We start from the raw sequence: 12,070 nt of genomic DNA, 5'->3' as shown, positions 1-12,070 counted from the left end.
CACGTGGGCTGGTGAGATGGCTCAGTGGGTAAAGGTTTGCTAGCAAACCTGACAATCTGAGTTTGATACCCAGAGTCAGGTAGAAGGAGAAAACTGACTTCTGCAAGTTGTCCTCTGACTGCCACATGCATACTTAAAAACACAAATAAATAAACAAACATAATAACAATTTTAAGGGAAATTCATACTAAGTTTTAGTTTTAACGTATCTTAAAATAAAAAACAAAAACCAAGATCATTTCCGTACTTCAGGTGTGATCATCAGACTTAGGACAAGGTAGTCAGGCATGGTTTTGTCTCTCTGTCTGTCTAGCTGTCTTTCTTTATTGTCAGTCTCCTCTGCTGGTCAGTGCCCTTCCTAATTAGATGGTGATAGAATACGGGACAGCATTTCAGTGCGTGCTGTGGAATGCTAAGTAGGCTCCCAGCTGCAGTTCCTCACTGCAGGTCGACCTGGGTACACATGGCTCGCCCTCTGCAGGGGGTGCTGTAGCACCTATCAGCAGACTGGACTGGCTGGATCATTGTTTTCTGCTCACAGACCTCCTCTGCTCATTGAAATCCACAGCTGATTTGAGCCTTGCTACTGTGAATATGAATTGTGGTTTGGGATGAACTGTTTGATAGAGTAGCTACAGCTGCGGTTGGTTCCCCTCAGGACTTGAAAGCTCATAGGTGTAATAATTAGTCTGTGTGGTATTCTCTGATTTGTGAACCACAGAGAGCCTGGCTCCCAGCCCCAGACTTTATAGAGAAATGCCCAATTTGGGCCAGTGAGCAATGAGCTTGCTCTCTGTTTACCAGCAGTTTGCTCCTTAGGATGCTTTAAGGGTAATAGGTTCTATTGAACAAAAATGTGCTACTGAGCTAGGATGGTGTGTAGTGACATCTTTAAGAAGCATACTCTTGGGGGCTGGAGAGATGGCTCAGTGGTTAAGAGCACTGACTGTTCTTCCAGAGGTCCTGAGTTCAAATCCCAGCAACCACATGGTAGCTCACAACCATCTGTAATGAGATCTGATGTCCTCTTCTTGTGTATCTGAAGACAGCTGCAATATGCTCATAAACATAAAATAAATAATAATTCTTAAAAAAAAGAAAGAAAAAGGGTTGACTTGACTTGACTAGATTCTTAAGGAAAGTTTAGATACTCTAAAGGTATCAAGGAGAGTGATGGCCCCTGAGCCCTAGAAGATCATAGTGCAAATGCCACCCAATGGAGCATGGTGACCTTGCAGCTAAATCTTTCATTTAGTATGTGACTCAGTTTTCTTATCTGTCAAGTGGAGCTAGTGATGCCTCTTTCTAGAGAACAGATTGTACTCGAAAATCCTCGTAAGTCATAGCCTGATTTAAAAACAGGAAGTCCTTCATTATTATGTGAAGGTGTCATGAAAAGTACAAGCCTGGGAACTGGTTCTTTTTTTTTTTCTCCAAAAGGAGAATGGAAATGGAAATTGTATTTTAGTGGAAATTGAAGAACAGGTTACTGACCTGTTCACTAAGGTCAAGAGAAACCAAAGAACTTTATTGCTTGTCAATTTTGTATGATTCTTTCAATTAAAATGTGCTGAGAGACTTCATATTTAGAAAGGGCAGCCTTATAGACCCCAGAGTTTAGATAAGATTGAAGCACAAAGGAGTAATTAAACATAACTTTGTTATCTAAGGCAGAAAATAGTACATTGGTCACTTCTGGCTTCTGCCTTCTGAACTCAGTGTCTGGAGTCACAGGGGACTGTAGTGTCTTTAGTCTGGTCCTCTTATTAAGCTTGGCAAGTGGCCCAATTAACACTGTGATCCAGAAGGCTGGGGGTGGCAGTAGAGGCTTTGTACTGTTTCTGTGTAAGGATGGATCTGTGTTCCTATGCGAGTTGCCTCCGAATAGGGCTGTACAAGACTGTGCAAGGCCACTGTAGCTTCCTGCTGTGAAAGTCTATGTGCTGTCATTCCCTATAAGCAGAGGGAGAAACAGTGGTACTGTGGATGAAACTGTGTGAAGGGGCTGTGGAGACTGGAAATGTCAAGGTGTGGTTCATCTGAACAGATGAGAGAGCTGTTTTTTTCTGGACCCTTGTTTTGGGGAGGAAGAATCTATATGGAGAACTGCCAGTCATGGGGCAGAGCTCTGTGAGAGTCCCAAATGACAGAGCACTGTAAGATTATATCATGTGCAAGAATGGTCTTTTCTCTACAAATGGTGACTGAGTTTGGATTGTGTTGTTTGTATTTCCACTGGAATTTATTTGTACAGCTTTTAGTTCTGCAGTTAGTTTACGACAGAGGGCCACAGACAACAAGAATGTCCTAAAGTGAAGACACAAGAAAGGTGGAGAGAGGGGCTCCAGAACCTGGCCATTCTTGGGTTTCTGGAACACTGACTCAAACCTGTCCTTTTGTTCCTAGATGGAGCGGCAGCGGCTGGCCCGAGAAAAGCAGATGCGGGAGGAGGCCGAGCGAACGAGAGATGAGTTAGAAAGGAGGCTCCTGCAGATGAAAGAAGAAGCAACGATGGCCAATGAAGCTCTGGTGATTTCCAAGGATTAGGCCTCCTATGGATCAGGAATTTATTTCAGTTTTTAAAACATCAGTGCCTTCTCCTTTTATAAAGTTGAGGATATGTTTATTTGTAGCCAAACTCCACTTTCAAAACTGAGTTACCTTTGAATCAGGGATTCTTGCCTTGGCCCTACCAACCTAATCTGGAAGTAGTCCTCTGCTTCGAAGGACGTAGTGTCCCTGTCTATCTGCTAGCTAGCGGCCAGGAGTATGTTCCAACCTCAAAAGTGTCCTAGGACTGGGATGTAGCTCAGGGCAGAGCTCTTTGTAACAGGCCCTAGGCTCTCTGTTCTTATTTATCTTTATGTATTCAATTACGCATAGGGATAAGTAGGAAGAGACAGGTTTCAGATATCCCAGACTTGACTTTGAACTCATTATATAGTCAAGGATAAGCTTGAACTCTTGATCCTCCCTGCCTCATTTACAAGTGATGGGATAAAAGGCATACCTGCCATGCCCAGCCTACCGGGATTCTCTAGCACTGCAAGAAAATAGTCTCCAGACATTTTCACAGGAGTGGGTAGTGGGGAGCATTACACCTCTGCTTTTGAATCACTGACATAGAGGGACAGAACAGAATTGAATATTCCCTCACAAGCATAACTTCAGCTGCAATGCATTCTGTACATTGATGCCATTGTCTTTTTTCCATGGTGGAGCCTGCAGGGCACTGCTGAGTAGTTGGAGTGTGTTGTCAGACAGACTGGGAGTCTCTCAGTGGGAATGCACAGGGAGAGGACTCAGAGTTCAAGAGCACTGGCTGCGCTTCCATAGAATCCAAGTTTAATTTCCAGTGCACACATGGCAGCTCACTGCCTTCTGTAACTCCATCCCCAGGAGATCCAATGGCCTCTTCTGCCTTCTAAAGTTACTGCATCTGCATGTGCAGGTGCACAAACATTTATGCAGGCAAAATACCTATATACATAAAAATAAAAGTTAAAAATAAATAAATAAATAAGACCATGCTTAGGCTTTACGTAGGTGCTGGGGATTTAAACCAGGTTTTGTTGTGCTGTGCAGGGAGGCCAGATTTGGCGAGATAAGCAAGCATACTGCCTGAGACTACTCTCCCCACACGGAGAGAGGCGTGGAGCCTACACTGTATGAAACACTTTCCTTTCCAGATGCGGTCTGAGGAAACAGCTGACCTGTTAGCTGAAAAGGCTCAGATCACAGAAGAGGAGGCCAAGCTTCTGGCACAAAAGGCTGCAGAGGCTGAGCAAGAAATGCAGCGAATCAAGGCCACAGCCATTCGGACTGAGGAGGAGAAGCGCCTGATGGAGCAGAAGGTGCTGGAGGCTGAAGTGCTGGCATTGAAGATGGCTGAGGAGTCAGAGAGGAGGTGAATGGCTGGTTGTCGTGGGCACTGAGACCTGGTAAAGGGTTGTTGTCTGGTTTCAATCCTACTGGAGCTGGTTGTAGTATCTTCAAGCTTCTCTATTTTGGGAAAGGACTACAAGACATCTTCCTTGACAGGCTGGTGGGATTGGACCTGGGAGTGCGGGGGCATAGAATATAGTTTTCTCTTTCCCAGAGAATCTTTTTGTTATGCCTCTACAACATACGCTTGTCCTTCTAATAATGAAGTTTGTATAAAAAGTGTTTAAGCCTATTCATAGACTGCTGTTAGCCAGAGAGGAAAAGAGGCTCTCTCTCTCTCTCTCTCTCTCTCTCTCTCTCTCTCAAGATTTACTTATTTATTGTATATAAATACACTGTAACTGTTTTCAGACACACCAGAAAGAAGAGGGCATCAAATCCCATTACAGATGGTTGTGAGTCACCATGTGGTTGCTGGTATTTGAACTCAGAACCTCTGGAAGAGCAAGGCTTTTTTACGTTAAAAAAAAGTATGTGATGGTAAGGTGGCTCCTGCAGAGATAGCTCAGAGGTTAAAAGCATTGGCTACTCTTCGCAGAATATGAGATGGAGTTCCTAGCAGCCACATATGTAATTCCAGTTCGAGGGATGTAACCTCTTCTCTGGCTTCCTTGGGCACTAGGTTTGCACATGGTACACAAACATACATGCAGGCAGAATACCAGGAAAGGTAATTTTTTAAAGGAGGAAGTGAGAGCAGGGAGATAGCCTAAGCAGCAAAGTGCCTGCTGCACAAGTATGAAAACCTGGTTTTGTGTCCCCAGCACCCATGTAAAACCTAAGCATGGTGGCATGTATCTGTAGCCTCAACACAGGAGTTGGGAGTGAAAGGAAAGGTAGGGGGATCTGTGAACCTCACTAGCCAACAAGTCTAGTTGAATTAATGTGCACACATTTAGTGAGAGACCTTCACTGAGGTATAGACCAGTAGAGGATTTCACCCCACATTGACCTCTGCCCCGGCTCACACCCACATAAATGAGTATCTCACACTCACATAAATATGTAACACACACACACACACACACACACACACACACACACACCAGCTTGGTTCTTTTCCCTTTTGATGTAGATCAGTGACAACTATTTACTTCAAAGGAAAGCTAAGTACCCATTTCTCTGTGGTTTTTCAGGTAGTTAGTGGAGCAGGGCAGCTGTGTTTTTTGACCAGGTTGCCTCAGCTTGTAGCCAAGTTGAAGGATAGAACTGTTGTCTGTACTCTTTGGACTATTCTGAATTCTTCTAGTCCTGCAACCTTCCAATAAATACTGGCACATTTCCCTGCAGCATCTGGCTCTATTGATTTAGAGCACTTGAATTTGGTTCTTAACTACTAAGGTACATTCACTACAGTTTTTCTCACCACTTTTTGCATGTCATTCTGAGAATATGGTTTCTTGATGACTGCCCACTTCAGGCCCCTTTCTGTGTCTGGGTTACATTTCTAGGCTAGACCTCTGGACAAGCTTGACATTTTACTCCTAACCCACAGAGCAGGGTTCTGCACCAAGGCACAGATGCCTTCGGTCATGGCACTCCTTCCTGCTCAAGGAAAGTGGTACTTGGCCTACAAGTGTTTTACTGGGGGTACGTTCATTCATGTTCTGCCCTTTGTGGCCCTGTGTAAGGCTCACAATGCCCTCAGTGTAGGGCTTGTGATTCTTTTTGCCCACCCAGAAACAAGCAGAGTACCTCTGGGTCCTACCCACTCTTCCTCTCCACCCATTTTTGTTGTTGTTGTTGTTGTTTGTTTTGAGAATGGGTGTTACTATATATTCTTGGCTGGCCTGGACTCAGTATGTAGACTAGGGTGCCCTTAAACTCAGTGATCTATTTGTCTCTGCCTTCTAGTACTAGATGAAAGGCATTGGTTACCACACTTGTCATTTTTTGTTTGTTTGTTTGTTATTTCAGATTGCATCTGCCTGTGTTGCCCAGGCTGACCTCTGACTCCTTGGCTTAAGTGATTCCCCTGCCTCAGCCTCTGGGTAGCTGGCACCACAGGCACAAACTATTGCACATTGCTGGCTTGCAGAACTGCCACTGTGGTTGTTTCTCACCAATGATCCCCATTGGTAATCTTCTAGCTTTACCGTTGAGATAGGTTCTCAGGAATACTGTTCTTACTGTAGAAGTTCTGGCTTCCTGTAACTGCCTCTGTTACGGTGTCCTTACTTGCCTTTTTCAGTGCCATGTACAGGGTTAATTCGGGTCCTTGCTCTGGACTAAATTAAGTGCCTCCTCATCTCTCTGTCCCCTTCTGTGGAGCTGACTTTTTTTTTTTTTTCTTTCTTTGCAGGGCCAAGGAGGCTGATCAGTTAAAGCAAGACTTGCAGGAAGCCCGAGAAGCAGAGCGAAGAGCCAAGCAGAAGCTCTTAGAAATCGCCACCAAGCCCACATATCCAGTGAGCCTGGGCTCAGTCTGCCAGCTTTTGGCTGCTTTGGTCTTGAAACTTTCCTAAGCCTCCAACCTTTTAATTTACCTCACAGTGCCTTTGGAGTAACAAAGCAAATTTAGGGCCTGGATAGGACCCTCCTGATCTGCCATTTAAAAGCCTTAGGCTGAATAGTCAGTTACTTCTCTTGTTACTTAGATAACAGACCATAAGGCCCTTTCCAGCTTTCTTTACGACTATGCTGTTCTCTTGAATTTGATGTCTAGCCCCCTGCTGCCAAGCTAACTGTAATCTCCAGTTGTTGGTATATACTATATGCTACAGTGTAGTTCACCTCATAGTGAATTACTGCTCTTCCAGAACCAGCTGTCAACCTCAGTTTTAGGACAGGGAGGGTGACTTGTACTAAGTTGGGTCACAGGATAAGTAGACATTGCTCCCCTACCTGTCTTTTGTACATTCCACCCTGCAGAGTTTTTGCTCACCTGTTTTCTATCTGTATACTGTCATCAACTAGAAATCTTTATTCTGGCAGCTAGTAACAGGTGCCCAGATCACAACCCAACCTTGGAGGCATGGCTGACTTCTGCAGAGGAACAGGATTCCCTGCTGGGCAAGGAAGAGAGAATGGAATACTCTAGTCAAGGACATAACGTATTCACACCTCAGATACATAACTCATTCACACATATGCTACACATACTGCATAGTTGTGAACATTTATACACATGGTACATTAACATATAGCACAGGTACATTGAGGACACAGACATAGAGCCCAGAATTTGAGTTGGGGGAATGCAAGAGGTTTGCTCTTGCCATGTGTCCTTGTTATTTATTTCTGGGTAATAGATAACCCCCAACACCACTATTTGTCTCTTGGGCATGCTGTGTTAATCAGGCTCATGTCTTCTCTCATGGTCTCTCAGATGGGGACAGCTGGGGCTGTGGTAGTCCGAGCGCTCACCTGGGCTCTGTACCTGACATGCACGTGTCTAAAACAAACAGCTATTAGAGCAAACTTTATAAATTGCTCTTATTTTGCACTTTCACTTAGCAATGTGTTGCAGAGGAAAACACTCAACTCCTTAATCATACATATTATGTTATATGGGTGGATTGTAATTCAGTTCACCAATCCCTATAGACGGATATTTAGTGTGGTCTGTAGCAGTTTTGAACACAATTGCACTGAACACATACTGTGTCACACACGTGTGACAGTTTTCATAGAATCTGTTCTCATAGAACTGTGAGGTCAGATACTCAGTTGTGACACTTGCCAAAGAGGGTGTGTCAGGTTCTGCTCTCATTAAAGGGTAACAGCTAGTGTTCTTTTTCTGAAGTATGAGGTAAATAGATCTGCCTAAATTATAACTGCCCAGCTTGAGCCATGTAGTGAGGTCCCATCTCACAAAAAAACAAGAAACAGAGGCTAGGGCTGGGGATGTAGCTAAGCAGTGGAGTGTTTACCTAATGTGCACATCCCTAGTACCACAGAAAATGACAGGGAAGGAAGAAGAGAGAGGAGAGTATCAGGGAGGCAGGATCACATGCTAAGTATGTGGAGTAGTAAGCAGTTCTGTTTATGGCATAACAGGACAGATAATGAGGGACACTAAAGAGGTAGATAGGGGCCGTAGGTTAGGTGACCTTTGTTCTGTGTGAGAGGGTCCTGAAAACAAGTCAGCTGATTTTACCTTTCAAGCACTCGTCTGGCTTCTGAATCTAAGCCCTTACCATCCTAGCAAAGCCTTCCTGGTCCAAAGCCAGTCTCTTACCCGCCATCTCACAGGGCACTTAGGTGCCCAGAGTTTCTTGTTGGGCCCTCTCTACCTGCCTACCATCAAGCCTCTTGCCTGGTTGGCTCATTCGCTGATCCCCAAGGAAGCAATACCCTAGTAGATCCCTCTAACCTCCTAAGCCTCTGTTCCTTCTCTGGCTCATGTTCATCTTATTTAAACTGAAGATTTGCAAACAAATCTGCTTCCTGGACAAGGAATTCTGTCTTTCTCTGTGTCTCCAACTCCTAGCCCAGTGCCTAAATGAGTTTCCTAAATGAAAAGCTGAGTAAAAGTTTGTGTTTGATTCAAGGAACCATAGAAATGATGAGATTTGAGGAGAGAAGGTGACTTGTCTGTGGTTGTTTTGGGACCACTTACCTAGCAGTATTGACTGTAGAGGGCTCTGTCCTGTGTAATTTAAACATCTTAACAGGAGCTTTCACACCAACAGCCCATGAACCCAGTCCCAGCACCACTGCCTCCTGACATACCAAGCTTCGACATTATTGGTGACAGCTTGTCATTCGACTTCAAGGATACGGATATGAAGAGACTTTCCATGGAGATAGAGAAAGAAAAGTATGTACCCTCTGTGGCCTGCTGGGGCAGTCAGGAACATGAGTGGGTGGACACAGCAGCAGCCAGTCATTACCCCTGCAAAGGTTAGCTTTGTTGTCACCCACTAGAGAACAAAGTTCCTAATTAAAATTTAAAGACAACAGATCAAAACAACAGTCAGGGTCCCATGATAAAACTAACACTTGATTAAGATGGTGGCCTGGAATTTATAATGTTTGAAACCTTGATTGAAAGATAGGACTGGGTTGTATTGAGTCCAGAGTTAGACTGTTGTCTGCATAATACTAAACTATAGTTTTCTTCTGGTCATGTTCTTTCTTCTGCAGTGGTTCTAGAATAAAGGTAAAGAGAGAACAAAAATTGCTAGGCTGAGCAAAGCTAGGGGCCAGGGGAGACCAGTTACCCTATGCTGGCAACCCTGAGTGGAGCTTCACCCAGCCAGACCACAGCCACTTCTGTCAAGTGCTCTCCCTTCTCTTTGTGGTCAGCAGAAGTGGATCAGAGATGGAGAGGAGACCCACTGAAAACAAAATCTTAAGTAAGATCACTCATTTCTTAAGTCAGAAGTAAATTGGCAGATGGCAGAGATCACAGTGACACTGTGGATTGACACCTGTGTGTCATAGCTTTTTAGTGTTTGTCTCATTCACACTAATTAACAAATATCCCCAGTGGCATCAAAAGCAGGTTTTAAGAACTGGGAATACAGCTTAGTTCATAGAGTATTTGTCCAACATACACAAAGCCCTGGGCTCAGGCTCTAGTATAGTGTAAGTCAGGCATGGTGGGATACACAAGTAACCTTAGTGCTCAGGAAGTAGAGGTAGGAGGATTTCAAGATTATCTTTAGCTACATAGCAGATTCAAGTCTGGCCAGGACTGCAGTGAGGCCCCATCTCCAAAAACCATTTCAGTGTTCCAGTTATATAAAAGAGAATAGACTTGGTTTGATGAGATCATCCAGCATCACATAGCTCATGAGAAACAGAACAAGGATTGAAACCCCTTCCCCACTATGGTACTCCAGAATAGCTCTCTGGAGGCCAGCATGAACCATTGTGAACCAGGTTAACTTCCTTTGATCCTTGATACTAAGAGAACAGCTAAGAAGCTGGTGATCCAGACCTATGGCTTTCAGTATCCATCCGAGCTCCTTTGTCATTGTCCAGATGTACATGTTTATGTGGTTGTGATCAGCATAAGGCCACATCCTGTTCTGGGTCTTGGTTTTTTATAGTTTGTATTTTCTTACTGTCTCAGTATGTTTGGCTATTATAACGAAATACTAGAGTCTGGAAAGCTTATAAACAACAGAAATTTACTACTTACAGTTTTCTGTTCATGCTCTTGTAGTTAAACATTTTAACCTCTTCAGGTAAAAATGGAGATCTATTTCTTCCTAATGTTGGCTGAGTGAATGTCTCCCATCTTTTTCTGATGGTTTCAGAGTAAGTGGGAGAGAAGATGTGGCTACTGGCAGAGATCCTTTGATTTACTGCTTTACTAAGGGTAGGAGTGGAAGCATACCTGGGGCTCAGGAGGCTTGTGTGGTGTGATTTCTCATACAGAACCAAAAGCACTCTGTGGCAGGGTTATTTGTAGAGCTCTCTGAAAGTTTATACAGGGCTTTCTTCCTGACCAGCTGACCAGGGGCCCTGTAATCATTATCCTGATTGTACTGATGGGGAAAGAGATTCAGCAGTTAGTGGACAGCCTAAGCTCCCTTGGCTTCTGAGTGGCCAAGGTCGGGAATGAAGCTTAGGCTTCAGTTCCTGGCTGCCACTCTGAACAGCTTGTAAGTTCCGGCTCATCTCTTCCTGCCTCAGTGTCTGCCCAGCCGTGATGCTTGTGTCTTTTTGCCACAGAGTGGAGTACATGGAGAAGAGCAAGCATCTGCAAGAGCAGCTCAATGAACTCAAGACAGAAATTGAGGCCTTGAAACTCAAAGAGAGAGAGACAGCCTTGGACATCCTACACAATGAGAACTCAGACAGAGGTGGCACCAGTAGCAAGCATAATACCATCAAAAAGGTACCTGGAGTCTCTTGGGCTTTGCTGAACAGGACACTTATTAGTGAAATGTGAGATTGCCATCTAGTTTCCTCAAGAGCCCAGTCATTAAACTGCTGCCTGTTGTCTTAGTTAAGGGAACTTTACAACTTCTGACAGAAAGAATTTAATCTGCCAATGACTATGATGGAAGTAGAACTTATGTAAAATGCTCTGATGAGATGAATCTTTGTTTGAGGATGGATTTGGATTTATCATTGAGCACTAAAGTGGCTCTGTCTTAAAAGCCAAGGGGACTTACGCCCAAGAAGCTACCTCACTTAATGAGAACTCAAAGTGAATTAGAGGCTGTTGAATGTGGCCCCTTCCAGTCTTTTGTTTAAGACCATATTCTGAATCTCTAACTCTAACTACTTAAAGGAAAGTATATAGGAGAATCTTAATATTTAAAAAGATAAAACTTATTTATGAGGCTCACAGAGTCTCATTTTTCTCTCCTGATATTTAGAGTTCTCACCTTTTTAGAGGTTTAGAAGTTACTAAGTACTTATTATCAGCTCAAGAATGTACATATCTCTTATTTGGGCAAAGCAGAAAGATTTTCTAGGAAGTGAAGACTGTGCTTTTAGCTGATTCCCCCTATAAAACAGGAGTTATAGGGCTGGAGATGGCTCAGCGATTAAGACTGCTCTTCCAGAGGTCCTGAGTTCAATTCCCAGCAACCACATGGTGGCTCACAACCATCTGCAATAGGTTCTGATGCCCTCTTCTGGTGTGTCTGAAGACAGCTACAGTGTGGTCATATACATCAAATAAATAATATTTTTAAAAAACTGAGGTTATAAAGGGATTAGATTGGCAGCACGCAGTGGTAACGCTAGCATTCAGGAGGCAGAGTCAGGAAGATTGCAAGTTATAAGGCCAGGCTGGGCTACAGAATAAGACCCTGACTCATTTTCCTTGAGATTGGTTGGTAGCTTATATGGTTACGTTTCACTCTTTATTCTGCTCTATAAAGCAGTCTTCAGCTCAAGGACTGTCTGTTTTCAGTGATTAAGTTGTCACTGAGCATCCTAAGAAGCCTAAGTCTCCCTGCCATCTCTGATCTATAGTTGGGAGCTCTACTTCTGCTTAGCATTTTGCAGTGGACACCAAGTGGAGAAAGCTTCACCGAACTCCACACCTTCTTCCCTCTGGCTCCTATTGCCTTCTGGGTTTCTTGTTTCAAACAAAATTATTAAATGTCAAAGGGGAGCTTAATACCAAACATGGGGAGTCACAGAACTCAGGGGGAGGAAGCAGGAGGATTAAAAGTCATTTTTGGCTGCAACGAAAATTCATGTCCAGCATGTG

The 12,070-nt window shown here is 43.9% G+C and overlaps 1 protein-coding gene across 6 annotated transcripts in view; it reads left to right on the top strand.

The window, feature by feature from the left end:
* The window catches only part of NF2 (NF2, moesin-ezrin-radixin like (MERLIN) tumor suppressor), a gene marked incomplete at its 3' end in the record, with an annotated part of 82,088 nt that overhangs the window by 55,892 nt on the left and 14,126 nt on the right, over window positions 1-12,070 (top strand). For all 6 annotated transcript variants that reach the window (XM_080942439.1, XM_080942440.1, XM_080942436.1 and 3 more), the window contains 5 exons: window positions 2,407-2,529; window positions 3,690-3,907; window positions 6,248-6,353; window positions 8,580-8,707; window positions 10,573-10,738. In XM_080942439.1, the coding sequence (XP_080798565.1) occupies window positions 2,407-2,529; window positions 3,690-3,907; window positions 6,248-6,353; window positions 8,580-8,707; window positions 10,573-10,738 (741 nt within the window). The remainder of the gene's footprint in view (window positions 1-2,406; window positions 2,530-3,689; window positions 3,908-6,247; window positions 6,354-8,579; window positions 8,708-10,572; window positions 10,739-12,070) is intronic.

The sequence above is a fragment of the Micromys minutus genome (assembly GCF_963924665.1).
Source record: "Micromys minutus genome assembly, chromosome: 1".
NCBI classification, from domain to species: Eukaryota; Metazoa; Chordata; class Mammalia; order Rodentia; family Muridae; genus Micromys; species Micromys minutus.
The sequence above is the reverse complement of the archived record's forward strand: the minus strand, read 5'-3'. Positions and strand labels throughout refer to the sequence as shown.